At 43.2% G+C, this 27892-nt stretch overlaps 1 protein-coding gene across 1 annotated transcript; it reads right to left on the reverse strand.

The window, feature by feature from the left end:
• Positions 1–681: 681 nt before the first annotated feature.
• On the reverse strand, positions 682–27798 carry LOC135071358 (rapamycin-insensitive companion of mTOR). The gene is made up of 25 exons (XM_063965148.1): positions 27604–27798; positions 27227–27503; positions 26772–26903; positions 26334–26569; positions 25768–25990; positions 21635–21785; positions 19148–19252; positions 18729–18854; positions 17985–18656; positions 17642–17830; positions 17320–17528; positions 16777–17170; positions 16323–16546; positions 15487–15676; positions 8653–8917; positions 8021–8576; positions 7819–7937; positions 7647–7731; positions 7427–7573; positions 6891–7058; positions 6643–6768; positions 5907–6061; positions 5062–5490; positions 4282–4457; positions 682–3706 (listed from the first exon to the last, which is right to left on the reverse strand). The coding sequence occupies exons 1-25, from the start codon at positions 27635–27637 to the stop codon at positions 3488–3490; spliced, it is 5607 nt and encodes a 1868-aa protein (XP_063821218.1). The 5' UTR covers positions 27638–27798; the 3' UTR covers positions 682–3487.
• Between the last annotated feature and the right edge of the window lie 94 nt (positions 27799–27892).

Here is a 27892-nt window from a genome sequence, read left to right on the forward strand (position 1 = left end):
CTGTGAATACTCAAATACGTCCCAATTGGGACGTCTTGTGTTTAGTTTGCGTGTGGCCTGCGTCGTGCAATCACGTGCGTACCACACCGTAAGTTCCTGTGTTCTTACCAAAATAAATAAAAAATGCCATCGTGTGTGTTTCGAAAGTGTACCAATTATGACTCTAAAGTAAACAAAATACAAGGGATCTCTTACCACATGTGATTATGCAAAATTATTTAGTATTTATATTTTCAATTATTTATGCAATCAATCAAGACGCCATGCGCCATGTTCAAGTTAAGAAAGAGAAAGCGATCTTGTTTTGACGTTAGAGCGATAAGGATGCGTGCGCTGCGGACATAGATTAGTTAGTGCAGAATCGTTAAAACTATAGCTATCTCTTTCATTTGCGTACTATTTCGTATCTTTTGTTTCACTTATCATTTACATTTGTCAATGTGTGCAATTTGGAATAGCTCGGAACGGATTAAAATCGTAATTTCTATGAACGTAACATATCTATAGTTCTATAATATCATTGACTCCATAGTTAAATGTTAAATTACAAAAAAAAAACTTTAAATCATAGGCGGCGGGTGGGAGATTTTGTGTAGGGCTAGTTTTAGAAAGAGACTTCTAGTAGTGATGCTGGATAGTCCTTAGGATAGTCGATGAAATTCAATAAAACACCACCATAAATACAGTATAAAATAATATTTTATTATACTGAATAGTGACTGTGACATAATTGAGTCGGTTATAATGTATGTTTTTGTTATAATGATTTTAATAAGGAACCAGCACAATGGCACTATATTTTCATTTACTCTCTGCCTATTTTGCAGTAACACAATACATTTTTAGATTGCAGTTCGTAACTTGCTTTATAATCATGTATTTTTATTAGAGCTTACTTCGGCCTTTTTCATAAATAAATACTATTTATTACCCCTAATATAAAGGAAACATTTTAATAGCGTATAAAAGTAACAATTTACGAATATTGATGAGTGTCACATCACATGACGATAATGTATAAAATATACAAAATAATTTATGACTGGCATTGGCGTCAACATTTACTAGCTTTATAATGTTAATTCTAATTGTTAACCTCGGCGCAAAATGCAAATCTGATTGCACAATGCACAATTGCACATGCTTCCGAAATTTTGTAAATTACCTGAAATGTACTAACTTAATGGTACACTACAAATACGCCAACAATGAATATAAGATAAAATACACTATGGACTGGAAGTAATTAACTTTTAATAGTGATAGGACAAACTCAGAAATCGAAATGAACAATGAACATTATTAGTTACAGTTTGTATGTACTGAGATAATGCTAGAAGTTTACAGTTAAAGATTATGAAAAAGGCCAACATATTATAAAATTGTAAAGAAGATTACTTATTTGAAAGCAACGATATTTATCGTATGCTGAAATATATTTAAATGCAGTATTGAGTGTATAACTACGTACAACTTTTAGATGATAACACACTACCAATACTGTGGTATATCTTTGAGGACCTATTTTAAGTTTATTAGCTTACAAAAAACAAACAAAATAAACTTAGCCTACTACAATAATAATATTACTCTTGAACATTAACAATGATTTATAACAAATAAGTGGCATACTGTTTTCCTGATATCTATTTTGGTGCATATAATATCAAAATGTTACATAATATTTTCGTTTGAGTTTCATAAATAACAACAATTATTATAAGTGAAATAAATGCATTTATGTTTATGAAGACATAAAAATTGAACACAATTGTGTATTAATTAAACCTATTTGTCTATCTTGTATTAAATTATGAAGGAAACACTATAATAGGAAATATTTCTCGTCGTTGCTAAAGGTGGGATAGGCACATCACTTAAATAAATTAACTATGGGATCATAGGGAATGGTGCGGTAGTCAGTCTGCGAACACTATTGTTGTTGCGAAGTGAGACGGGAGTTCCAAATCCTACACATATGATCTAAATGCAGCTTCAGATTTACATTTATTTTAAGTTACATTAATTAAAAGAGTCACACCATTAGAAAGGAACATTGTCAATACTCATCGCGCGAATGCTAATGATACCGGAAGATTCTTTTGACATGGTACATAACTAACCTTACAAAATAATATAAATTATCAAGCATACATGTGCTTAATTAATGCGATACAGCAATATCTAAAGAGCTTATCTTATATTTTGCATTAATATGTAAATACAATAAAATAGTTGTTAACACTATAATTATATTACTTCATAACAATACAATGTTACATGTAATCAAAATTGATATTCAGAAAACAATTAAAAATATTGAGAATAAAACTAATAGGAAGTCAAACCATCAAAAAACTGAATACCAGCCGATTGGCGCAGGTAGACGACGATACACGAATCTAACCGACGGTTACGTGTGCAATAGCTATCAAGTCAACGTTCTCTTCTGAAGACGACTAACTAACATTACAATCATACTTTTAACTGGTACAAATTATATAACGACAGCTAATTGCTTGCCCAATAATTTAAAAGACGACACAAAAAGCTACTTGTTATTTATTTTTCATTTCCGTTTATGAAGGATTTTGGGTATATCTTAGGTAAAGGTGGACGTGCAAGATTCATAGTTAAATACTACGATTTCGATCCAAATCGAAGTAAATAAAGTACCAATTCTTTCAAGCCAAATAAACGTTATTAATAATAGATTAAACCTCTATCGTTTCGACCGTTACGTTACTTATTGCTTTACTTAAATAGATATTTTTATTGCCCACCGTACATGTCATTTTAGAAATGTTTTCTTTGTGGACATTAATAGTAGTAATAGCTGCGCAAGTCGTGAAACAAAACACCTTATTAAGGTTTTAATTATAATACTCATTGCCCCCGACCACATTAAGCCCTTGGGTGTCACAAGAGTCGTTAGTCAAAAGGTATAACACCAATTAAGAACGATATTTAACAATTTACAAAAGCTTCCAAATATTTGGGGTTCTTACTGTACTTGAGAACTGAGTTTGACTCACCACGCTGGCAGTCTGGAAGCAACGGGGTCATCCGTAAATAACATCACGAATATAAGACATTAATTGGTGTCTGTATCATATTTCTCTACTGAACCTAGGAAGTCGTTGATTGTTTTTGCCAATTTTTTTTTGTATTTGTATAAAAAAATGCTTATTACCATTTTGTGTGTCCATAATCAATCCAAACAGCTTTTAGCAAAAAAAGCGTTTCGTTTAATCGCGACAAATTAGGTAAGGCTATGAAAAGTTATTTTTATTACTACTCTAAAAATTTCAATGCAAAGAAACAAACACTACAATTAAGAGCCACCAATATTTTTGCAATTATTGCAGAAAAAATCTAATACAGACAATATAAAACCTGCCTTTGCGTAGTTACGCGTTATTCGTGACGTCATTCACAGACGGCCCCCGCCGTGTCACCGCGGCTACGAGAGACGCGTGGCCAATCGCTATTGGCTGTGGCGGTGGTCGGCACGGCGAGCGAGCAAGGCGGTGGGCTCCGCGGCGAAACACTCGAAGTTTGTATCCAGGAACAACTCTTGCAGGAAACGCCGCGCGCACAGCATGTATGTGTCGCGGGCTAATAAAGCGCACACGTCGGAATACACGCACGGACTGCGGAACACGTCTGGGTGGCGTTGCTTCAGCGACAGCAGCGCTGAGCGAGTCTGTGGATGATAAAACAAAATTAAATGATGCATGGATAAATTCAAATATTTATTTGCACCAATTTTGGATTAACATAAGATCATAAAACAACGGGTTTAGCGCAGAACTGATCTCTGATCTGATCTCAATGCCTGATATATGGGAGCGGCAAGAGTGGGGAGACTTAAGATGTGACAGAGCATACAAATCTGAAGCACGTCTGAAGTCGCGCTGATGTTTGACGTCACAACACACCACCCTGTGCCGTTCACATACGTCAGGCACTTACCGAGTGTGGTACCAGAGGATAGCGGGGAGCCAGTCGTGGTAGCGCCGAATTTTGTCAGTGTGTGCGTGCGCGCCGCATACGTATATTGGCGCGCTCACATACAAACCGCGCTCGGTGCGTTTCTATGAAGATGACCTACTCATTTGTATTTACTCTGGAGGTACTTTACTTTCCCTTCAGGTGGGATTACAAAATTCTACCCTGTATGTATGTGCGGTTCCAATGAGTCTTTTTTTCACTTGGCCTAAAAGTTTTGGCTTTCGAATAAGTACGAATACACTAGTTATTAAATAAAATGTGTCTCACCTGTCTCAAGTGCGTGGGGTTGGACATGTAGTGCACGTGGTGCAGCACCTCGGCGTGCGGCGAGCGCTCAGCCGGCGCCGGGCTGGCGGGCGGGCTGCGAGGCTCGCCCGCCAACGCCCCCCCGCCCACCGGCCCCGCCCCCCCGCCTACCGGCCCCGCCCCCGCGCCGTCCATGCCTGGTACAAACATTAAAAGATATTGAATAGACTATTTGACACCATACCCCAATAATTCGAAATCAACTTTTTGAAAGACACTCGATTCTGATCTTAACATCTTAATTAATTTTAAATTACCTATAAATTAAAATTTAAGGTAGCATTATTTGTAATTGAAAAAAGGAGTTTGAGTTGACGAAACAGTGACTTCACTTGCTTGTATTACCATACAAAATCTATAGGAGTCTCGTTTTGACAGTTTTAAAAAGTACGTCAATTGATTGGTGGTGTCAACACGTCTATTCTCTTGCTCCGTGACGTGTGAGATTTGCATGAGACTGATGCGAACTGCGATCCGTGTCGAATGTCGCATCATCCACACACGCTACATAGCATAATATGGCCGTTGAACATTTCACTTATTCAAACACTTGTTATAAAGAAACCAATTCATAAACAAGACATTCCAATCTATGTCTCGACTGGAAACGCAGTTTTAGACAAGTTAACACATAGTCTAAGAGGTTGGTGATCAAGGTAATAATAAAGTTAAGTATAGTTTGAGAAGGCAAATATTTGACCGCAATCGCACCTGGTGTTAAGTGAGATGCAGTCTACTTACCCGCAAAGAACATTTCGCGAAGCTCATGCGACGACGGAGGCCTCGTGCGCACGCACGCCAAGCAATCCGAGGCAGAGTGGCGCCACCTGTTGACATTCCTCGACGACACGCCCCCAGCCGTGCTCAAGCTGTTGTCATTATCCGCGTGACTCTTCGTCGCGTCACCCTCACCGGCCAATGGTGCCTTCTCTGGCCTACTCTCAACGTTATCCGTCTTATCAGACGCGTTTGGAACTGGCGTGCTTGTCGCGTTAACAGTCGTGGTGTTGCTACTATTACTGCTGTCCTGCGACCGCTCCTCGATTATAGCGTCGACCGGTGTAGTCATTTCGGCTACGGTCGTCGAGTTCAACACTCTCTCTTTGGCTATTCCGCTATTTGGGTTCATTGCTCCTACATTACCGGTGCCTGTTGCACTGAATAATGAAGCTGAAATAAATTGTAAACGTAAATTAATATATTTGGCAGAGAACTTTAAATATTGAATGGTAAAACCTAATAAAATTATTTGGGAAATTTATTCTTCAATCTTAATTTTTATTTATTTATTACTTTAATATCAAAATTTGAACATAAGGCGAACTTAATGCCACAACACAAGGCATTCTCGACCAGTTTACCAGGTTATGCAGAAAAATTCGTTTGACGGTACAACAAAAATGCAAAGGAAAAACAAATTTATTGTGTACACTTGACATGCTGAAACCAATGTGCTCCAATTTCGCAACATAGAAGCAATTAAAAAGAAAACTATTCCAAAGCCAATGTATATCTTTATCAAACTTTCGTTTTACCATCTATTCGTCTTGAAATGACAATCCTTGAAACAAAACAAAAGTTCTCACTTCTGTACGAGGTGAGTTTCTGGCTATCCGGCGTGGCGCGCGACTTGTTGTCAGTGCTTGCGTTGCTTGAGTCAGCCAGGAACGAAGGAACTCGCGTGCGCCGCGCGCCGTCCGGCTTGCCCTCGCCATCGTCGCGCTCTTTGCCATCGTCTTCTCTGGAGAATTGAAAGGATAGGTTAGAATTAATCCTACTTGTATCTAAACTCATATTATTATTATAGTACGAGGGCACGCGCGTGCGCTGCGAGCTGTCGTTGCGCTATTTACCGCCGAACAATCGATCTACTATGGAACGATCTGGTGAAGGTCACGGGAAGTACCTGGATGTGGGCAGCGTAGGAAAATCAGCGCGTTGAGGAAATCCTTGGCGAGGTTTTTGTCTAGCAGTGCACGTCATTAGGCTGAAACGAACGAATGTACACCAACCTAGGAAATAGCTCTGTCAGGTCCTGTTATAGGCGGGCGACACGTGGCTACGCCTCTGCCGCCCCGCGACCGACCCGTGGGCCTTCCGGTCATATTGTGGTAAGCTACAGGAACAATTATTAGTACAAGATTATAACATCGTCGACGTACACCAACCTCGAAACAGCTCCATCAGGTCCCGCGGTAGACTGATGCCAATATTATGTTGGCGGCGGCGGCGGCGGACGGGGACATGCTTCGTCCCTGCGTCCAATCCGATGGGCTTCCAGTCACATTAGTATAAGCTATAATATCATCGATATACACCAACCTCGGGAACAGCTCCGTCAGGTTCCTCGGTAAACAGATGCCGATGTATGCGGGCGGCGGCGGCGGGCGGGGCGCGGGCGGGGGCACGCTGGAGCGCCTCTGCCGCGGCCGCGACCGACCCGAGGGGCTTCCAGTCATATTGTGATAGGTTACAGGAACAATTACTATAAGCGACTGCCGTCTTGCGTCCGACCCGATGGGCTTCCAGTCACATTAGTATAAGCTATAACATCATCAACGTACACTAACCTCGGGAACAGCTCCGTCAAGTCCCTCGGTAGACAGATGCCGATGTATGCGGGCGGCGGCGGCGGGCGGGGCGCGGGCGGGGGCACGCTGGAGCGCCTCTGCCGCGGCCGCGCCGGCGACTGCCGCCCCGCGTCTGAGCCGAGGGGCTTCCAGTCGTATTCTAGAAGGCTGCAGGACCAAAGTTAAGTAAGAGACGGTAGGTTAGAATGAAGGAAGCACATGTTTGAAGGAAGCTATAGCTCAAAGGCATGGCATGGCATGACGATAATCGACAGTGCTGACAAATTGATAATTCTTGACTACTTGTCAAAGTCCGTAGTTTACGGTCATGTCAATTCATAGCCAAACTTTAACTGATTTGGTTGATAGTCAAATAAGCTATATTTTGGAACCGCGGGCTACTCTGCAGTAACGAAGTAGTTACTATTGCTTATACCAGCAACTCACTGTAAGTGAGTGACAAACCAAAACCGATAGTTTCGACGGCATAAATGTTCCGAATAATCTAGAATTTTATACATCTGCGTTAGGGTTACCTTAACTTCGTCATCCTTTCTCTTGTAGATTTCGCTCTATCCCTGAGAGAGGAAAACGGTTTCGACCTTCTGTTGCTTTCTGATAACAGCCAGCTCAAGTCATCCAAGTCACTTGATCCAGTTGCAGCACTTTCCGACAAATGAGGCCTGAAATAAAAAGGTTATATTAACTAAAGTTATAAACAATCTGTTACAAAAATGCATTGGTGTGTTTAGTTACCGTCTGTTCAAAGACTTTAGCGTCGCAAACCCAGTTATGTCTGCTTGACTGGGCGGAGAGCTTGCCACATCTGGACCAGTAAAACCTAAAAATGTTGAATAATATTGTAAAATCGCATCTAAATAAAGTACTTTAAGAAAGATTGTGAAACATTATAAATGTAGGATCTTACTTGAGGTAGATGTCCGTCGTTGGAGTTCAGATATCTTGGCGCGATGTGAGCTGCTATTACTTTTCATGCCGTATAGACTTGATGAACTCGGTATAGGACTGAGAGTCAAGATTCTATCACTGTAAAAAGATAAGTTATTAGTAAAATTACGTGTTTACTATAATAATAAAAAGTGATAGGATTTGTTTGTCATGTCACTTACGGAATAGCATATTTCCCAAGGAACGAATCGCAACTGCTCACACCGCTGGTACTTGACTCGCTGGTATTCCTGACGCGACCTTCGTGGGCATATTCGAGGGAGTTCATCCTGCCTATAAGCAGCCGGTTCTGTCTTTCATAATTCAAGCAGTCTCTCAGTATATCTACAGTTCGAGACTCGGAGAGCATCGGACGGTCGTGTGACGTGCTACAGCCTTGAGTGGGTAAAGTGTGAGATTTCCTTTTATCCGGCTCCCTTCGACCTTCGATCGTGAAGTTGCTTTTGTAGTCTACTACATCAATATCTTTGACTTCGGCATGTTCTGTTAGTATAGATCCAACTTTGATGAGGTGTTTCGTTATGTCGGAGTGGAGGCTCTCCGCTGTGCTTTGGTCTGTGTGGTCAGAGTGTTCGCTGATATCCGCATCGTAGTTGAATCGGCGATCGGGTGAGGTCACAAAGTATTGGTTGCCGCTCGAGTCGTATACAGCTGGATAAAACTCTTCGGGGATCACAGGAAACTGATCGTGTCGTGTGTGCCTCACGCAAAGCCAACCTATTAGGAATTACAGCATAAATAATTATGTATACTCGTAATAGTGTAAAAAAAGATTAAATGTTATATAGCTTACCTAGTTCAGCAAGCAAATTGGCTCCATCATAGGTGCTGCCTATAAGTCCGAGCACATAGAACGCCGTGGCTCTGACTGAGTATACAGGGCTGTACTTAGCCAAGCGGACTATGTGCACAGGGACTGAGTCTTCTAAGTAGTTGTTGGATAGATTCATAAGCTGCTGTAAGCCCTGCGGGGTCACTGCGGTATTGCCCACTGCCCAAAGTGACGCTTTTAGGTCAACGATCTCTTGCTCGGTTGCACACTTTTGGCGTTGTAATATCTGTAATCAAACATTTTAAGAATGATATTTGATAGTTTTAATTAAATATGTAAGGTCAAAATCACGCTCATGGCGTGGGGCATTTGACGAACGATTTGTTATACATGAATCTGACTAGAACGCTGACATTGACCATTGTCAAGGTAGCGTGCTTTCCTAGGCACTACGAACTTTTCTTGCTTACATATCTGTATCCAGCTTCGGTCAATCTATGCGGGTAGTTAGCAACAAGAAGCGACTGACCTTATAACGCATGGGTAGGCCGGGCAGCGCGCGCGCAGCCAGCGCGGCGTGCAGGTGGTGCGGCGGGCGCGGAGGGCAGGACGTTGACCCGCCGCTTCGTTCAGAGTTGGGCTTCGTGCACGCTGGATGTATAGCATGAGCCTAGTCTGACCATAGAAAGCTGAGATTAACCGTATATAATGATACAAACCTTGTATTGACGGCGAGACCTATCCATAGCAGCGTGGTTTCTACTTCTGACCTTGTAATGAAGGCACTACTAACTTCTTGTTGATCAATACATGTATGAGTAGCTAAAGTACGGTCGCCGAGCGCGTACTGCGACTGTGCGACGGGCGGCCGCAGTGAGTGTGCGAGCGCGACAGCAATATAATAATTACACGCGAGCGATAAGGATGGGTGGCTCGGAGTCATTGGACGAAATTCTAAGTGCTCGGCGACCGGACTATAGCAACTGGTGACTGACCTTATAATACATGGGTAGCACCGTAGCCAGCAGCGCTCGCGCTAGGCCGGGCGGCGCGCGCGCAGCCAGCGCGGCATGCAGGTGGTGGTGCGGGGTTTCGATACGATACGATTGATTGGCTATAGAAAGCTGAGATTGACCCTATGGTCGATTGTCTATACAATGCCATAAACCTTGTATTGACGACAAAATCCATACAGCAGCGTGCTTTTTACTCCCGACCCTGTGTCACTAAGGCACTACGAACTTCTTGCTTACAAAACTGTACACAGATACCGCAGAAGCGACTCACCTTATAATGCATGGGTAACACAGTAGCTAACAAAGCTCGTGCTAGGCCGGGCGGCGCGCGCGCAGCCAGCGCGGCGTGCAGGTGGTGCGGCGGGCGCGCGGCGCGGCGGGCGCGGGGGGCGGGGCGTTGACCCGCCGCTTCATTCAGAGTTAGGGCTTCGTGCACGCTGGATGTATAGCATGAGCCTAGTCTGACCATAGAGAGCTGAGATTGACCGTAGATAATGATACAAACCTTGTATTGACGGCGAGACTTATACATAGCAGCGTGGATTCTACTCCTGTCCTTGTTACGAAGGCACTACTAACTTCTTGTTGATCAATACATGTATGAGTAGCTAAAGTACGGTCGCCGAGCGCGTACTGCGACTGTGCGACGGGCGGCGAATATTTACGAGCGATAAGGATGGGTAACTTGGGGTCATTGGACGAAATTCTACGTGCTCGCTGACCGGACTTTAGCTAGCTCATTGAAGTAATATTACTACGTATAGAACAGACATCGCGAACAAAATATGTGCAGTGCGGGGTGCGGGGCGGGAATTTGACGGACAGCTGTCAGTCAAATCCATGACTGTCAAGTTTCATAATTTATGGCGATAAAATCTGCACCAGAAAATGTCGTACTTCATTGCTAGGATTGCACGAATAGTGACGTTCCTGCGGTCGCCTCATCATAGACATTGTAAATCGATTGTGAAAATAAACAAATCGGCTAAATTGTGTTAAATTTTCATGGTGCTCAATAGCAAAAAGGTTCAGCTACTTACATTATTTTATTTTATTATATTGTGCGTTTCCTGTAATGTAATCTAAGCTCCCTTCCCTTAGACTAAAATTAGCCCTCCTAGACAAGTGACAAAACGTAGCAGTTGAAACATTCGAAATCACTTCGCTCTGCCGTTTTTTGGTGTTAGACGGTGCATCACAGAGTGAAGTAACACTCTGTGATGCGATTTTAAAATTACAACTGGCGATTCCGAATTCACAACTGAGGGGACTGAGGCTAATCGTGTTACTTGTGCTACAAGTGCGTATGGGCTTCATACCGATGCTTACCTAAGCCATTAATTATTTTTCTTCCCGATTAAAATCTAATGTAATCGACAATCGCCTTGAGAATCGTTAACTGGTATTTTCTAATTCGATAAAAAAATGACCCATCTCTAGTTTAAAACTGTCATCCAACAGCGCACGAAATATCATGAGTTATAGATAATGATACCATTACAGAGGCGACACTTCGTTTACGTTTAGTTTCTGCCTATTGAATTGGATACTGTAAGGAAACATCGTCATCATCATTTTAGCTACTGGACGTCCACTTCTGAACAAAGGCCTCCTCCAATGATTTTCACGTCGCCCAGTTGATAGTGGCCTGCACACAGCGTCTTCCTGCTATCTTTAGTCAGTCCATCTTGATATTTTAGAAAAAATCCCACTCGTCACGCTAGGGACAAAGCTAGGGATGACCCACGCCTCCACTCCGGAACCTTTCTGACGTTCAGTTATTTTATTGTCACTATTGTTAACTATTGAGCTCCTCAGCGGTTGAGTACTCGTATAATAGCTGTACCTCAATTCTATACAAAGTGAGGTAGAAGTTACGGGACTATTCCCACCTCTCCTTTCCACCGCTGCATCTCCTGTGTAGCTAGCACCTAGATTAGTTGATTTAAAGCCAAGGTATTATATCAGTTTTTAGGTAATGACTTAGTGCATCTAAAAATAGAAAAAGGTAAGTTCACTTTCTAATTTTTTTTGTAACATTGAAAAATCCTATATCACTATTATGGAAGCAATAAACGTATTGAGTATTGAAATCTAAAAAGAAGCATAATTTTTTTTAACGTTCAAGTGTTCCTAAGAAATTTATATGGGAGCTTTTGGTAAACTTTTTGATGACAACGTATTGCTTACTTTTTCAGCTGTCGAAAGAATTCACTTTTATATTTATAGGTCGTGTACATCGGTAGATTTTGCTAAATAAAAGAATCCATCCGGACTCAGAAATAAAAAAATTCAAATAGCTGTAATTTTTAAATAGTAGGGATAAAATGTTTTATCAGTAGATTTGTCGATAAAATTGATCATATTACTGCGCCCTAACGGGTCGGACACTGGTGACCAGACACACTGTATAATTATTATAATTTTAGCCTATCTCGTGAGCTAGGTGTCAATAATTAGGGTGATTTACTAACTAACTAGTCGCATACGAACAACAGCAGTGAGATTCGAACAAGTTTGATCCATGATGCCGCACGACTATTTGTGTGAGCCCACTCGTAACCCAAGCTTATTTAGCTTAACACGAGGGGCTGGACGGGACTATTAGCAATTTGTATTGCACAAATTAATCGTTAAAAAATCTTTTTATTGCTTTATTTAACCTTCCTTTCGTATAGTAATTTATGAGTCAGTGTCAAGTCTGCGATTTTTATTCTTTGAAATTTTCGTAAAATGGCTGCCGCCGCGGTGACGCCTTGTAATTAACAAATTAAAATTAAATTAGTGTTTTAAAGTGCATAAATGTACAACTTAATGGTAAAAAGTCATTCCTTGATTTTTACTTAATATGTATCTGGAGTTATTTGAACAGTATTTTCGTCTATAGGATGGCATATTTCAAAAAAGAAAACTGCACTCAAGCGTGTTGTCACAGCAACCGCTGAGCACATACTAATTGAATTTCGGTCCATGGACCTGTTTGCGTGCCAGAAACAGTCTAGTTGACATGTCTTCTCTAGTACGTAGTACATTATAACTCAATGAGCTAGCTACAGTCTGACCTTATAATGCGTGGGTAGGACGGTAGCCAGCAGCGCTCGTGCTAGCCCGGGCGGCGCGCGCGCAGCCAGCGCGGCGTTCAGGTGGTGCAAGGGCGCAGACTATAAAAAGCTAAGATTGACCAATAACACAAACCTTGGCACAAAGTACGAACTTCTTGCTTAAAGACTGTAGACTGTATCCAACTACGATCAATGTATGCGAGTACTGGTGACTGACCTTATAATGCATGGGCAGCACGGTAGCTAACAAAGCTCGTGCTAGGCCGGGCGGCGCGCGCGCAGCCAGCGCGGCGTGCAGGTGGTGCGGCGGGCGCGGGGCGCGGGACGTTGGCCCGCCGCTTCATTCAGAGTTAGCGCTTCGTGCACGCTGGATGTATAGCATGAGCCTAGTCTGACAATAGAAAGCTGAGATTGGCCGTAGATAAATAATGATACAAACCTTGTATTGACGGCGAGACTTATCCATAGCAGCGTGGTTTCTACTCCTGACCTTGTAACGAGGGCACTACTAACTTCTTGTTGATCAATACATGTATGAGTAGCTAAAGTACGGTCGCCGAGCGCGAACTGCGACTGTGCGACGGGCGGCCGCAGTGAGTGTGCGAACGTGACGCAATAATTACGCGCGAGCGATAAGGATGGGTAACTTTCTACGTGCTCGCTGACCGGACTTTAGCTAGCTACAGTCTGACCTTATAATGCGTGGGTAGCACCGTAGCTAACAAAGCTCGTGCTAGCCCGGGCGGCGCGCGCGCAGCCAGCGCGGCGTGCAGGTGGTGCAAGGGCGCAGACTATAAAAAGCTAAGATTGACCAATAACACAAACCTTGGCACAAAGTACGAAACTTCGAACTTCTTGCTTAACTTGTACTGTATCCAACTACGATCAATGTATGCGAGTACTGGTGACTGACCTTATAATGCATGGGTAACACAGTAGCTAACAAAGCTCGTGCTAGGCCGGGCGGCGCGCGCGCAGCCAGCGCGGCGTGCAGGTGGTGCGGCGGGCGCGCGGCGCGGCGGGCGCGGGGGGCGGGGCGTTGACCCGCCGCTTCATTCAGAGTTAGCGCTTCGTGCACGCTGGATGTATAGCATGAGCCTAGTCTGACCATAGAAAGCTGAGATTGACCGTAGATAATGATACAAACCTTGTATTGACGGCGAGACTTATCCATAGCAGCGTGGTTTCTACTCCTGAACTTGTAACGAGGGCACTACTAACTTCTTGTTGATCAATACATGTAGGTAAAGTCCGGTCACCGAGCACGTAGAATTTGACTGAACAACGGGCGGCCGCATTGAGTGTGCGAACGCGACAGCAATATAATTACGCGCGAGCGATAAGGATGGGTGGCTCGGAGTCATTGGACGAAATTCTACGTGCTCGACGACCGGACTATAGGAGACTAGGAGACTGAAGGAGATAGCCGATAGTGGGGATTGTCCACTGATCGGCCACATGCTCAGCAGGACGAAGTCTGTTTTAGAAATAAGATACTAACATAGCCTAAGTTTTTACTAACATTATGGATCCCTGTTATCCGAAATAAATACTTTTTATTTATTTATTTATAGCAACTGGTGACTGACCTTATAATGCGTGGGTAGGACGGTAGCTAACAAAGCTCGTGCTAGGCCGGGCGGCGCGCGCGCAGCCAGCGCGGCGTGCAGGTGGTGCGGCGGGCGCGGGGCGCGGGACGTTGGCCCGCCGCTTCATTCAGAGTTAGCGCTTCGTGCACGCTGGATGTATAGCATGAGCCTAGTCTGACAATAGAAAGCTGAGATTGGCCGTAGATAAATAATGATACAAACCTTGTATTGACGGCGAGACTTATCCATAGTAGCAGCGTGATTTCTACTCCTGACCTTGTAACGAGGGCACTACTAACTTCTTGTTGATCAATACATGTATGAGTAGCGAACTGCGACTGTGCGACGGGCGGCCGCAGTGAGTGTGCGAGCGCGACAGCGATTAGGATGGATAGCTTGGGGTCATTGGACGAAATTCTACGTGCTCGGCGACCGGACTTTAACTAGCTACAGCCTTACCTTATAATGCATGGGCAGCACGGTAGCTAACAAAGCTCGTGCTAGGCCGGGCGGCGCGCGCGCAGCCAGCGCGGCGTGCAGGTGGTGCGGCGGGCGCAGACTATAAAAAGCTAAGATTGACCAATAACACAAACCTTGGCACAAAGTACGAACTTCTTGCTTAAACGAGACTGTATCCAACTACGATCAATGTATGCGAGTACTGGTGACTGACCTTATAATGCATGGGTAACACAGTAGCTAACAAAGCTCGCGCGAGGCCGGGCGGCGCGCGCGCAGCCAGCGCGGCGTGCAGGTGGTGCGGCGGGCGCGCGGCGCGGCGGGCGCGGGGGGCGGGGCGTTGACCCGCCGCTTCATTCAAAGTTAGCGCCTCGTGCACGCTGGATGTATAGCATGAGCCTAGTCTGACCATAGAAAGCTGAGATTGACCGTAAATAATGATACAAACCTTGTATTGACGGCGAGACCTATCCATAGCAGCGTGGTTTCTACTCCTGACCTTGTAACGAGGGCACTACTAACTTCTTGTTGATCAATACATGTGGGTAAAGTCCGGTCACCGAGCACGTAGAATTTGACTGAACAACGGGCGGCCGCAGTGAGTGTGCGAACGCGACAGCAATATAATTACGCGCGATGGGTAAATTAGTGTTTTGGATGGGTGGCTCGGAGTCATTGGACGAAATTCTACATGCTCGGTGACCGGACTTTAGCTAGCTACAGTCTGACCTTATAATGCATGGGTAGCACCGTAGCTAACAAAGCTCGTGCCAGGCCGGGCGGCGCGCGCGCAGCCAGCGCGGCGTGCAGGTGGTGCGGCGGGCGCGCGGCGCGGCGGGCGCGGGGGGCAGGACGTTGGCCCGCCGCTTCATTCAGAGTTAGCGCCTCGTGCACGCTGGCTTCCACTAGACGCACGTATCTGTAGTGAACAAGTAGTCATCATTAGATCATTTATTTAGTCTCTACTGCTGCCTCGTTCAGAGTTAACGCTTCGTGCATGCTGGCTTCTACTAGATGCACGTATCCAAAGTGAACAAGTACATCATAAATAGATCATTTATTTATTCTCCACTGTCGCCTCACTTCGTGCACGACAAAATTCTGTCTGCTCGGCGACTGGACTTTAGCTTCCACTAGACACAAGTATCTGTAGTCCACCAGCAAATAAAGGTAATTTATTTAGTCTCCACTGCAGGAGCAAGTCGTTCTCTAAAGGAAAATAAAGGATTTGTTCACCTACGAAAGCTGCTCACGTGCTTGAACATTTTTTCAATATGAAATGATGAATATTGATGAGATTGTACTATTTTACAGCGCTCAATTCTGATTATTTTGGGAAGGACAGCTAGCAATAGGATGTCTGTTACTTTTTCACGCTTTAACTAATGAACCAATTTACGGATATAGAGTATTTCTATTCTATATCCGTAAATTGGTTTGAGATCCAGGGATGATAGGATAATTTTTACACCAGTTTTTTAAGAGAGATAAGCGTGCAATATGGACTGTATCCGACCAAAAGCCACGCGCGTGAAGCCGCAAAAGCCGGTGTCAATGTAAATTACCTGTAGTTATAAAACTTCGTCCAGAACTCCAAGTGTTTCTTCAGAAAGGCCACAGACTTGACATCAGAGGTGTGAGAGGCTGCGGCCACTTCCAGCCCAAGCCATAGCAGGTAGCCTCTGTCGCCAACCGCTGCGAAATCGAGAGAGCCCGGCTCCGCTGCCTTGTCGAGTCTGCAGTTCTGACAGAGTACCTCTTTCATCGACATCAGCTTGTCGAAGTAAACCTGGGTGACCAAAAGATAAATATTTAAAATTGTATTTTAGACCGCTTTTACAAGGCAACAGCAGTGGATTTACATTTAAAATGCCGCTGCCGCGCTGTCAAGTATGAATTACGAGTCGCGCTGCTAAAGTCGCCTGAAAGCGTTATTTAATAAAAATAATCAACTACTTTTTAAATCTTAGGTTTCTTGGTCGGATGATAGCGTGATAGTTTGTTAGGTTATTTACTTACAGGCACACTGTAGGCTTCTTCTAAAATGGCTAGCGACGTTTTCACAACTTGTTTGGACTCATCCTTCACCTGTCCAACCAACATCTGCAATATCCACGTGTCCATATCCACACCGACGTTAACATCGCCGTCGTCTCTATGCGGCGGCTTCACTTGTTCTTGAATAAAGTTCTTCTTCAATTTCGTTTTCCTCCGAACCAAATCGTGCGACTTTCGTGACGCCCGCAGCAACACATTTAGGAACTGTGTAGTGTATAGTCTTGATGCTTGGATGCTGCAGGTTAGGGTCTTGGCAAGAATGTCGCGAGGATAGGAATCCAGGGTATAGTCTAAACTTGATATAACTAACTTTACATAGCAACTGTGGTGTGTTTTCGTTGATAGTTCTAACAGACTGAAAACATTGTGTTTTATTAGTGTAGGTAACATATTCATGCAAAGCTAATTTATGTCAATAATATGCATTATTTGTATGTACATAATTAGGTGTATCATAATGTTCAGTTTATATTGTTCATTCATAAACATTTTACTGTTACTTACTTTTCGTACAACCTAGTCTCCTTAAAAAGTCTTAGGCCAGTGTGCGAGTGGCATAGTTGCCCAATGAAAAGGAAGTACATCTGACACATCGTGTTACACATGTGCTGAGGACTGAAGAGGCAGCCGTGGGCTTTGATGCCGGTTTCGATCGCTTCGATTTGACGGCTTACGTCGTAAAACAATTCCTCTAGCATCCTGTGGCAGTCAGGCTGTAAGAAATAAGGTTTTATTTACATTGATCCTGAAAGTACCTTTCCCATGCTACCAAACCTAAGACAAGACAGAAAATTACATAAATAACAAAGTGTTCAACATAACTCACATCATTATGCCTCAATAGATGCCTTATTAGCTGGCAACCAGCCCGCGTGGCCGAGTGACCGTGGCCCGTGGTCGAAAGGTCGGTGTGGGAATACTTATTCGATGATGGCTTCAGGTAATTGATAATGCGCCCCACCCACGCTCTGTGACCACTGTCGTTCAGATTCAGTAACGGAGCACTGTCGTTTTCCTTAAAAAGACAACACAACAAATCAATACCAAACAACTGTCCAAAAATGCGCCCCTAGTGGAAACTCTCAAGAACTAAAATTTTCATTCATTTTTTAACGCGCTCACTAGTGAGGACCTTTGTTGTAAACTCACACTGAGCCCTCTGATCATACCTTCAATATAGTCCGAATTATCTCCCAATCCCAAGTGTTGCCGTCCTTGTTTTGCATCACTAACGTGTTTCGAATTAAACTATCGCTGTCCCGTTCGAAGAGTTTGAGTCTGTTCAGTTTGGCCGATTTAGTCACTTTGCTCACTGCCGCACTAGTCCGAGAACTGACACTTTTGCTTTTCACTAACGCACTGACGTTTCTGTTGGAGACATCTGCGCGCGAGCCGACGCTATGCCTCTTCGGTTCGTTCTCGTTGTCCGAGTAGTCAAGAAACTCGCTGCTGTTGTCTTTGTGCAGGGCGTTGTCGTTTTTGGGTTTCGCCATGTTCGCGTTGTCTTTCTCCTTTCTGCTTTTGGTGGTGTCCTCGACTTTCTCTTTGAACGCGCCGCTGCAGTACTGTATGATGTGGTCTAGGAACAAACTGCTGCTAGCCGGTCGCGCTTCAAGCATCGAGTGGAGCCTGCGTAAGGCAGCGATGGCCGCGAGTGCCTGCGGCTTGCCCGCCGACGCCTGAGACATCAGCGACGGTAATGCCGGCGTCACGCTACATATTTGAGATGGTACGAATAAATGAACTAAATGTAATAGTTGGCCTAGTAACACAGTCGCTCTGACTGATATAAACGTGTCACTCGTTACGATCACTTCGGCTAACCCGTCTAATAATCCAGCCTGAAAGAAAATTATCAATAAGTACATATTTTACTGAAGTATGTGTAGTAAGTATAAACGGGTCTGAATTACCTCTAAAAAGCACTGAAGCAATAGAGCGAGATGTATTTCACTAATATCAGGTCCAGTAGCACTTAGATGGGGTAGTATGGCAGTACCTTCCGCGGCAACAAACCCTTCGTTTAGTCGCCAGGAATCCTAAATAATCACACAAAAAATCTATATATATAAAAGAAAGTCGTGTTAGTTACTTCGCTTATAACTCAAGAACGGCTGAACCGATTTAGCTGAAAATTGTCAGGGTACCTCCCTAGAGCCAGGAGAAGGACATAGGATACTTTTTATCCCGTTCGAAATTAAAAAAAAAAGTCTGCTTATTTATTGCCATTAAGGCGGAACAAAGTTCGCCGGGTCAGCTAGTAATTAATAACGAAGACCTTTTTTATATCAACATCTTTCGGGTGAGCTGCTTTTCATATAATATTACATACCTGGAAGTCAGATGGATCTACGGCATCTAGGGCTACCGAAATTTCATCTGTCCATTCTGGCTGTGGCAATCCAACTAGTTCATACAGCAAATCCAGTATAGCTTTCTGTAACGAAATATGAGTTTCAAATAAAAACTATGCAGAAAATATTAGAAAATAATGACATAACAATGGCTTTGTCAGTTTATTAAAACCAGACAAATCTCAAAACGTGTGTAGTTTTTTTTCTCCATGACTCAATTTAGAAATTTAAACTGTGGCTATTTATTCAACTTATCCCTATTGACTTTCTTCCACAACTCCCCAATTCCCCATTCACTTTTGTAACTTGGCTAGGGCTTGTTTATGAAATGAATGATTGATATTAAAATCGTCATCGTCACTTACCATCAGGTGAGATACAGGCCAAGAGCTTCCTCGTTGTGGATAAAAAAAAAACAAGCAAAACCTCGGACAGACAGACAGACATATCGAAACTATAAGAGTCCCTTTTTTTTTTTTTTATGTGATAGGAGGCAAACGAGCAGACGGATCACCTGATGGTAAGTGATTACCGTCGCCCATAGACACCCGCAGACCCAGGGGCGTTACAGGTGCGTTGCCGGCCTTTAAGGTAAAGATACGCTCTCCTCTTGAAAGCTTGCAGGTCGTATCCGTCCGGAAACACCGCAGACGACAGTCCATTCCACAGTTTGGTTGTACGGGGCAGGAAGTTTCTAGAGAAACGTACTGTTGTGGACTGCCAATCATCTAAGTGATGGGGGTGGAAGTGCTGTCGGGTAGATCGGTGGCGAAAAGTGGCGGCAGGAATAAGTCCGGATAATTCTTCGGAGCACTCCCCGTGATACATGCGATAGAAGATGCACAGTAAGGATACATCTCTACGCAGCGCCAAGGGGTCAAGCCGATCCGAAATGTCCTGGCAGTCAACGATTCGAGCTGCTCTCCGTTCAATGCGGTCCAGAGGGAGAAGCTGGTACTGGGGCGCACCTGCCCAAAGATGAGAACAGTATTCCATATGAGGCCGAACCTGCGCCTTGTAAAGTTGCAGACGATGGGCTGGAGTGAAATACCGTCTCGATCTATTGAGCACACCAAGCTTCTTCGAGGCTAATTTAGCCTTACCCTCTAAATGACCACGGAACTGGACTTCGCTCGATATGTCGACACCAAGGATTCCGATATTGGCTGAGGCAGTTAGGGGAGTGCTCTCGAAACAGCGGGATACGACAAACGGCAACTTTTTGGCGGTGAACGCGCAAACTTGTGTCTTTGTAGGGTTAAATTGGACCAAATTGCGTCGACCCCAGTCTGAGACCTCCTTCAAGGAGGTTTCAATGTCGGACACAAGTTTGTTACGGCTCTCAATGACGTTCTCCCGAGAGATATTTGCGCGGCCGGTATAAGCGGCATCAACCGTGCTGTCGTCCGCATAGCAATGAATGCCGCTAATTTGCAGCATATCATTGATATGCAGAAGGAAGAGCGTAGGCGATAGCACACAGCCTTGGGGGACACCAGCATTCACAGACATAGAGTCTGAGCATTTGCTGTCGACAACGACCTTAATGCTTCTGTCTGCTAAAAAGCTGGCGACCCATCCGCATAATTTCTCGGGAAGCCAAGGAATATTTCATAGGAAGGGAGCTTCGAAAGAAGCGCTTTGTGCCAAACCCGATCGAAGGCCTTCGCCATGTCCAAACTGACCGCCAATGCTTCCCCCTTAGTCTCGATCGCCTGTGCCCAACAATGTGTCAAGTAGACCAGAAGATCACCAGCCGAGCGACCTCCACGGAAACCGTACTGTCGGTCACTTAGCAACTGGTGGGCCTCTAGGTACCGAAGGAGCTGGCTGTTGATAATGGATTGTCCTTGTCAGGACTACGGAACCCTAAAAACTGCGAGTAAGCGGGGTTTCTCAGAAAAATATTACCGGAATTTTCGAATGTTGCCATCCCACTCACGCAAAGCGAGATCCCAGCACGAGCTGCGGAGACAGATAGCCAAGTCTTCGAACTTCTCCTAAGTTCTTCTGATTAATTTCGTTGCGGGTCCAATGACAGTTTAACTTTCCCCCGGGACAAACTTGACCTTCACTGGTTGGGTTTTATTGGTGGTCAAGCTGTACATCCTGGCTGCACAGGAGTTGCAGCGGTGGGAATAGGGTTGCCAGGCGTCCGTCTTGTCCGGCCTGTCCGGCTATTGTTAGGCTTTTTATTTGGCCTGCCGCGCCAGGCGAAAGTCGAGCCAAAGAATATGAAGCGCACGCATCAGGATGTTGGGCAACTGATGATACGATGACAGTACTCACTCGAGCTATGCACTAATTGCACCCCCTCCCCCCCCCCCCCTGTCACATGTCCGGCTTTTAGGGTAAAATGTCCGGCCAAATGAAGCACAGAGTCCGGCTTTTGTTTTTGGACCTGGCAACCCTAGGTGGGAACGAGAGGTGGGAATAGTAACGTAGTATAAACTGTGCGTACTCACTCGGACCTCGAGGCGCGGCAGGTAGAGCGCGGCCACGAGCGCGGGCAGGCCGGCGCCGCGCGGCTGGCAGAAGTGCAGCAGCCCCGGCCAGCTGCGCAGCGCGCACAGCAGCGCCAGCCGGCTGCACGTGAAGCGCATCTCGCGCTCGTCTCTGTCACAACAAATATTAGGTGGTGGTTGAACGCCGGATTAGGCTAGTTTACTAAAAAAAATTTTTTGTCCGTCAATTTTAATATAAAAAAATATTGGACACGTATATTTTTAATGAGGATCAGTACTGTTGTAGAAAATTCAATAAAACGAGTATCTACGTTAATCTTTAAGACATAAGAAAGATATATCTTTTTGAATTATCCAAATCGGACCATTACTTACGAAGATATTAAGTAATAAACATAGACCGTTTTTGCCGCTAAAAGTCAACGTACGCAGGGCCGCGTGACGTCACTATATCCGAATCGAGCGCAGCCGGCGTACTATTGGGATGGAAAAGATTTTTTTCCAGCTAAACTATCAGTTTTAGAAAAAAACTTTTAATAACATTTATTCATCAAAATAAAGTAACCTATCGACCAGTAATTTAAAAAAATAAAAATTGTGAAAAATAAGTATCGCTATGTCCAAAAACCACATTTAAATAGGATTCGATGCAATGCGGAGACGCGGTTGGGGTGAGTGTAACTTAATGATTGTTTGTATTGAACATAATAATACATTATGATGCTAATAATACCCAGTTTCTGGCCTGGAGGGGGGGGGGGGGGGGGATAAGTCATACCCAGCTTATAGCCTGGGGGGAGGGGCAAGTCTTACCCAGCTTCTGGGCTTGGTGGGAGGGGGGGAGAGGCAAGTCATACCCAGTTTCTGGCATGGGGGGGGGGGGGGAAGTCATACCCAGCTTCTGGCCGAGGGGGAGTCATACCTAGCTTATGCTTATGGACTGGGGGAAGGGACTAGCCTTACCCAGCTTCTGGCCTGGGGGAGGGGGGGGGGTCAAGTCATAACCAGTTTCTATGGGCTGGGGGGAGGGGCTAGCCTTACACAGCTTCTGGCCTGGGGGGAGGGGGGAAGTCAAGTCATACCCAGTTTCTGGCCTGGGGGGGGGGGGGGTATGTAATACTCAGCTTCTGGCCGAGGGGGAGTCATACCCAGCTTCTAGGCTAAGATTAAATAGATTTCCAGGAGGGAGCAGCTGTCCGTTCCTGCAGCAGCTGGCCCGCCCATGGGAACGGCGAATAGATAGGTAGGTACGTAGGTTTAACTCTGAAAAACTAAATAACAGGTAGGTATTGCGTGTACATCGAAATGATCTTCATAGCAATGTCTTAGAGCCTAGGCAGAGTGTATCTGCCTCAGCTATACCTTATTGTTAGAAGTAAAAAAATTAATACTTATACATTTTTATATTTTACTTGGAAGAAGATATGACTCTAACAACACTTATGAACACTTTATTTGAATAAATCGCCAAATATACCACCGCGGAGACCCCAATCGCGTCTCTGCGTTCCATTGAACCGTATGAGCGTATGGATTTTTTGCGTTATTTTCCACAATTTCTATTTTTAAAAATTACCTATCGATAGCTTACTTTATTCTGATGAATAAATGTTATTACAAGTTTTTCTCTAAAACTGATAGTTTGGCTAGAAAAAAATATTTTCTATCCACGCAGTACGCCGGCAGCGTTCGGATCGGATATAATGACGTCATCGTCCCCGCGCCGGGCGGTCAGTGAACTTTTTTAGTAATTTGGCCATAACTTCGTCAATTTTTGTCGTAGAACAAAAGTTTTTGGACTGTGTATTAAGGATTTCTTAGCCCTATGAATCTGCATTCACAGCTAAAAATCGAAATGATCCTCATTGTCAATCAAACAAATAATTACAAAGTTATAGTGCGTTGAAGGTCCGCGCGACGTCACAAAGTGCTGCACTTTTACGCACTCACTGACGTCACGGGCCTTTTCTTTAGAACTTTGGCACGGTTTCTCTTTACATTTTCATTAGTTTTAAAAAGTGAAAAATACGTGCCGAGTAGTTTTTGATAAGCTAACTGACGGACTAATAGTCCAGTCAATGAATGCCTTAACGACGGTGTAGAGAGAAATCCGTGGAACACAATTTCTGACCTCGGGACTTTATTTAGCCTAGTTAGGTGGTGAACATAGCAAAAGTCCCCGCCCTTAGCCCTTGAGCCGGCGGGGAGAGGGGGGTTTAAAGGTACCACTTTTCGGTTTTTCGCTTAATCCTCGGAAACTATGCGTCCTAGTGACATGACTACTATGAACCAAAAAAAGCTTATTCAATTTGCTACAGGTGAGACCGTCAAGTTTTTCTATATCTTGTATAGTTGTTGCGGCATCTGCTCTAGAAGGTCTGTAAAATTGGAAATTTTATTGTTGTCTTAAATGTTCCTTTCAGGAGAAAATCGACTAAATCAACATTGAGCAAACACTATAGACATGCGGGAGCATGCTAAGCCTAGTTCCATGGAGGGGACTGCACCGTGCGTATATTTAGACGAACCAATTAGAGTCACTTTTGACTCCACATCATTCAAAAACTACTGTGCATTAACACTTCAAATTTGGCTCATGTATTGAGACTTGCAAGATATACATCAGCTTCAAATTTCATAAATATACCTCAAACGGTTATTTAGGTATTGACGTTCAAAAATCGATATTTAGAGCACTAAAATCTATCTATCACATGTGAAATGTTAAAATTTACTGGTTTTTTATTTGTTCCTTTGTATTTACATAACTACCTTTCTGGATGCCAAATTTGAACCTTCGAGGTCATCTGGAAGTGGTTAGAATTTGGTCTATAGGTCAGACATGTAGATTTTTGGACGTCAATATCTAAAGAACCGTTTGAGGCATATTTATAAAATTTAAAACTGATGTATATCTTGCAAGTCTCAACACATGAGCCAAGTTTGAAGTGTTAATGCACAGTAGTTTTTGAGTGATGAGGAGTCAAAAGTGGCTCAAAGTGATTCGTCTAAATATACGCACGGTGTAGTCCCCTCGCAGGAACTAGGCTTAACATGCTCCCGCATGTCTAGAATGATTGCTCAATGTTGATTTAGTCGATTTTCTCCTGATGGGAACATGTAAGACAAAAATAAAATTTCCAATATTACAGACCTTCTAGAGCAGATGCCGCGAAAACTATACAATTTATAGAAAAACTTGTCTATCTCACCTGTAGCAAATTGAATATGCTTTTTTTGGTTCAAAGTAGTCATGTCACTAGGACGCATAGTTTCCGAGGATTAAGCGAAAAACCGAAAAGTGGCACCTTTAAACCCCCCTCTCCCCGCCGGCTCAAGGGCTAAGGGCGGGGACTTTTGCTATGTTCACCTCCTAACTAGTCTAAATAAAGTCCTGAAGTCAGAAATTGTGTTCTACAGTTTTCCATCTATAATGCTTTATTGACTGGACTATAATTAAAACTCTTGCTTTTTTACCCAGGAAACATCCCTATTTTGTCCAATGACCCCAAGCTACCCAACTACCCATCCTTATCACTCGCACGTAACTATATTGCTGTCGCGACCGTGCGATGGGCAGTGAGTGTGCGAGCGCGACAGCAATATAATTACACGCGAGCGATAAGAATAAGTAGCTTGAGGTCATTGGACGAAATTCTATCTGCTCGGCAACCGGACTTTAGTGCCGCAACCGAAACAAGATAATGTACATGTAGTGATTGTTAGGGCACTTAGGTCACTAGGGGTCACTTAAAAAATAAGGATTATTAATGGTGAAAACGGGCATTAGGTATCAGGTTCCTGTCTCGGTCTCGTGTAATTAATGTTTAAACATCGCCTAAAGTCAAGTAACAGTCGTAGGCTACCGTTTCAGTTTGAACTACCTACATTTAACAAACTACTCAACCATTACATTAGCTTGGGTGAGAGTTAAATGGTTGACTACAGACTTATATTAGCTAGAGTTATGTAAATACTACTTTGTAACATGTAAATTGTCGACAAAGCTGTTGAGTTTCCAAAAATAAATAAATAAAGAGACTAAAAATTCGCAGGCATGCTCCTCTCGCTAGCCTAAATAGGCAATGCAGAAATCGGCTTTCTTTTCAAAAATGTCATAAAATACCACACACCTGCTAGTGTCAGTTCCCGCTGGTCGAAAATGGAAGTCGCAGTAGGGAGAGCTGAGACACGTGAGGTCGATTCTCGCCGCGAACCGCGAGACGGGGTCGTTTAGCGTGTGCAACAACACCCCACAGAGGGCTTCGGCCATTCGGGGAGTGGCGCACTCGGCCAACTGGCGTGTCACCGCCGTCACGCCGCCACACATAATGAACAGTTCTGGATTTAACACACCTGCAAGAAAATAAGGATATTTAATTTGTTCGTTCATTTGTTTCAGCCATGACATCCACTGTTAGACAAAGGCTTCCACTGGAAATTCTTTGATTTCCACAGGAGGAGAAATCCAGGAGATTTAGTACTAAATGCCTATGCCTAACTGCCTATGTAATTCTACATCAATAAGTATGTACATTATGTGTACTTCTAAATACAGGATTTTTTTTTAAATAATAGAACTAATATAAATAAATATAATATATCAGGCATTGAAAGTGATTTATTAATTTCAATTAATTTGTTACAACATTAATTTCCAACTTTTCATCAGTTTGCTTACAAACAGCTAGGTACTCACATATTTCTGCTAGGGTTGCTATAGCAGGTCTTGATAGCCTGTCCCCTGTTCCGTCACCGGTGTTTCCTGAGCGTGTGACAGCAATAAGACAGCGCAGTAAGCCCTGGTCTACATAAACCGCTCGATGACGCAACATGGATTGCCCTACTGCGGCACCCACCACAGCAACCACTCTTCTTACTACACGAAGTGCTTGTGCTCGTTCTTCCTCATTACGAAGCATCAGGTCTATGGATCTGATACAGAAAAATTAATATAACTTGACCTTCTTCAACAGATCATTATTTTATAAGTAAATAAATATTACATATATTATTATTTTGATTTAAAGTTATGCAAATTAAAATTTATAAAAATTTTAACATCTTTATTTCTAACTCAAGCATGAATATTTCATAGCTTGGCAAATAAATGTATTTTAGATAAGGCAAAACTTACCTAGTGACAAGGTATTGCAACTTTAGTGTATTAAAAGTTGCTACGTCACTTTCAGTCTTTATTAAATATCGTAAGACCCTCAAACCTGCTGCTCTTATTACCATAGATTCATCCACTAAGCTTACTCGAATACTGTAAGAATTAAAGTGTAAGTTTTAGCCAAGCCTTATGATTACATATAACAATTGACACAGAAGGGGCCCTGTATAGGTGCACAAAACACAACATTAATAGATTATGTTCTTTTTCAATATAATATTCAAGAAATAAAGAATATTATCCTAGATCAATAAAAAGCAGTCAAAATACTACTGAAACTATCAAATTACTAATAGGAATGATTGCAAAAGTGAAAAGTTCTGTTCAAAAGCTTTCTCTGATAAGGTTTTAACAGCATCATCTTTATAATTTTCACATAAATTTGTCTGCGGCTCCTAAAATAACCATGTACTCACCATGTCATTAACTCATCACTAGTGAATCCCAAATTAAATCTATCTTCCTTACATAAAAGTGTGACTAAGGCATTTAAGTAGGACAATCTGCGGCTGTCAGAACTGTTTCTTGGCATGCCGCGGAGGCCTAATTTAATTTCTGATTGTACATTTTTATTGGTAGGTGAAACATCATTTTGATAAGGTTTCTTTAGATATAGCCCTTGAATAATTTCTTTTATATTTTCTTCATTACTTTTGTTGCTGTCCAATTTAAATAAATTGCCGCTTTGTTTACCTGGAAGACGTAAATTATAGAAACATTTAATAGTTGAATATTTATCACATAGATTTCTCTAAGAATTTGCACAAATATCAAACTTTAGAGGATTATTTACCTTTCCTACGACTCAACCAATTCTCGTAGGCCATTTTATCATCTCTTATCACACGGGTCGTGGACTTACCAAATTATAAATATTACCAATTTACAATAGTGTAAGAAAACGAGACAACGTTTCTGTTATTCATAAATTATTTAATACACGGACAAAATAAGTTAAAATAAATTATTCAACCCTGTTTTCCTGTAACCATCATAATTTTTGACATTTGATCGCGCATGCCTTCGCAGATAAACTATACATTACCATAGACAATTCTATATCCGGAGCTATTCACAATCAC

The sequence above is a fragment of the Ostrinia nubilalis genome, chromosome 4 (assembly GCF_963855985.1).
Source record: "Ostrinia nubilalis chromosome 4, ilOstNubi1.1, whole genome shotgun sequence".
Taxonomy (NCBI): domain Eukaryota; kingdom Metazoa; phylum Arthropoda; class Insecta; order Lepidoptera; family Crambidae; genus Ostrinia; species Ostrinia nubilalis.

Bases quoted from the DNA above. Each gene is read 5' to 3' on its own strand.
- LOC135071358 (XM_063965148.1), bottom strand. From the start codon at position 27,637: ATGGCCTACGAGAATTGGTTGAGTCGTAGGAAAG. The intron at 7,732-7,818 runs GTAAGATCCTAC...CAACATTTTTAG, and splicing joins ACGACGGACATCTACCTCAA to GTTTTACTGGTCCAGATGTG. The intron at 5,491-5,906 runs GTGAGAACTTTT...AATTTATTTCAG, and splicing joins GAAACTCACCTCGTACAGAA to CTTCATTATTCAGTGCAACA.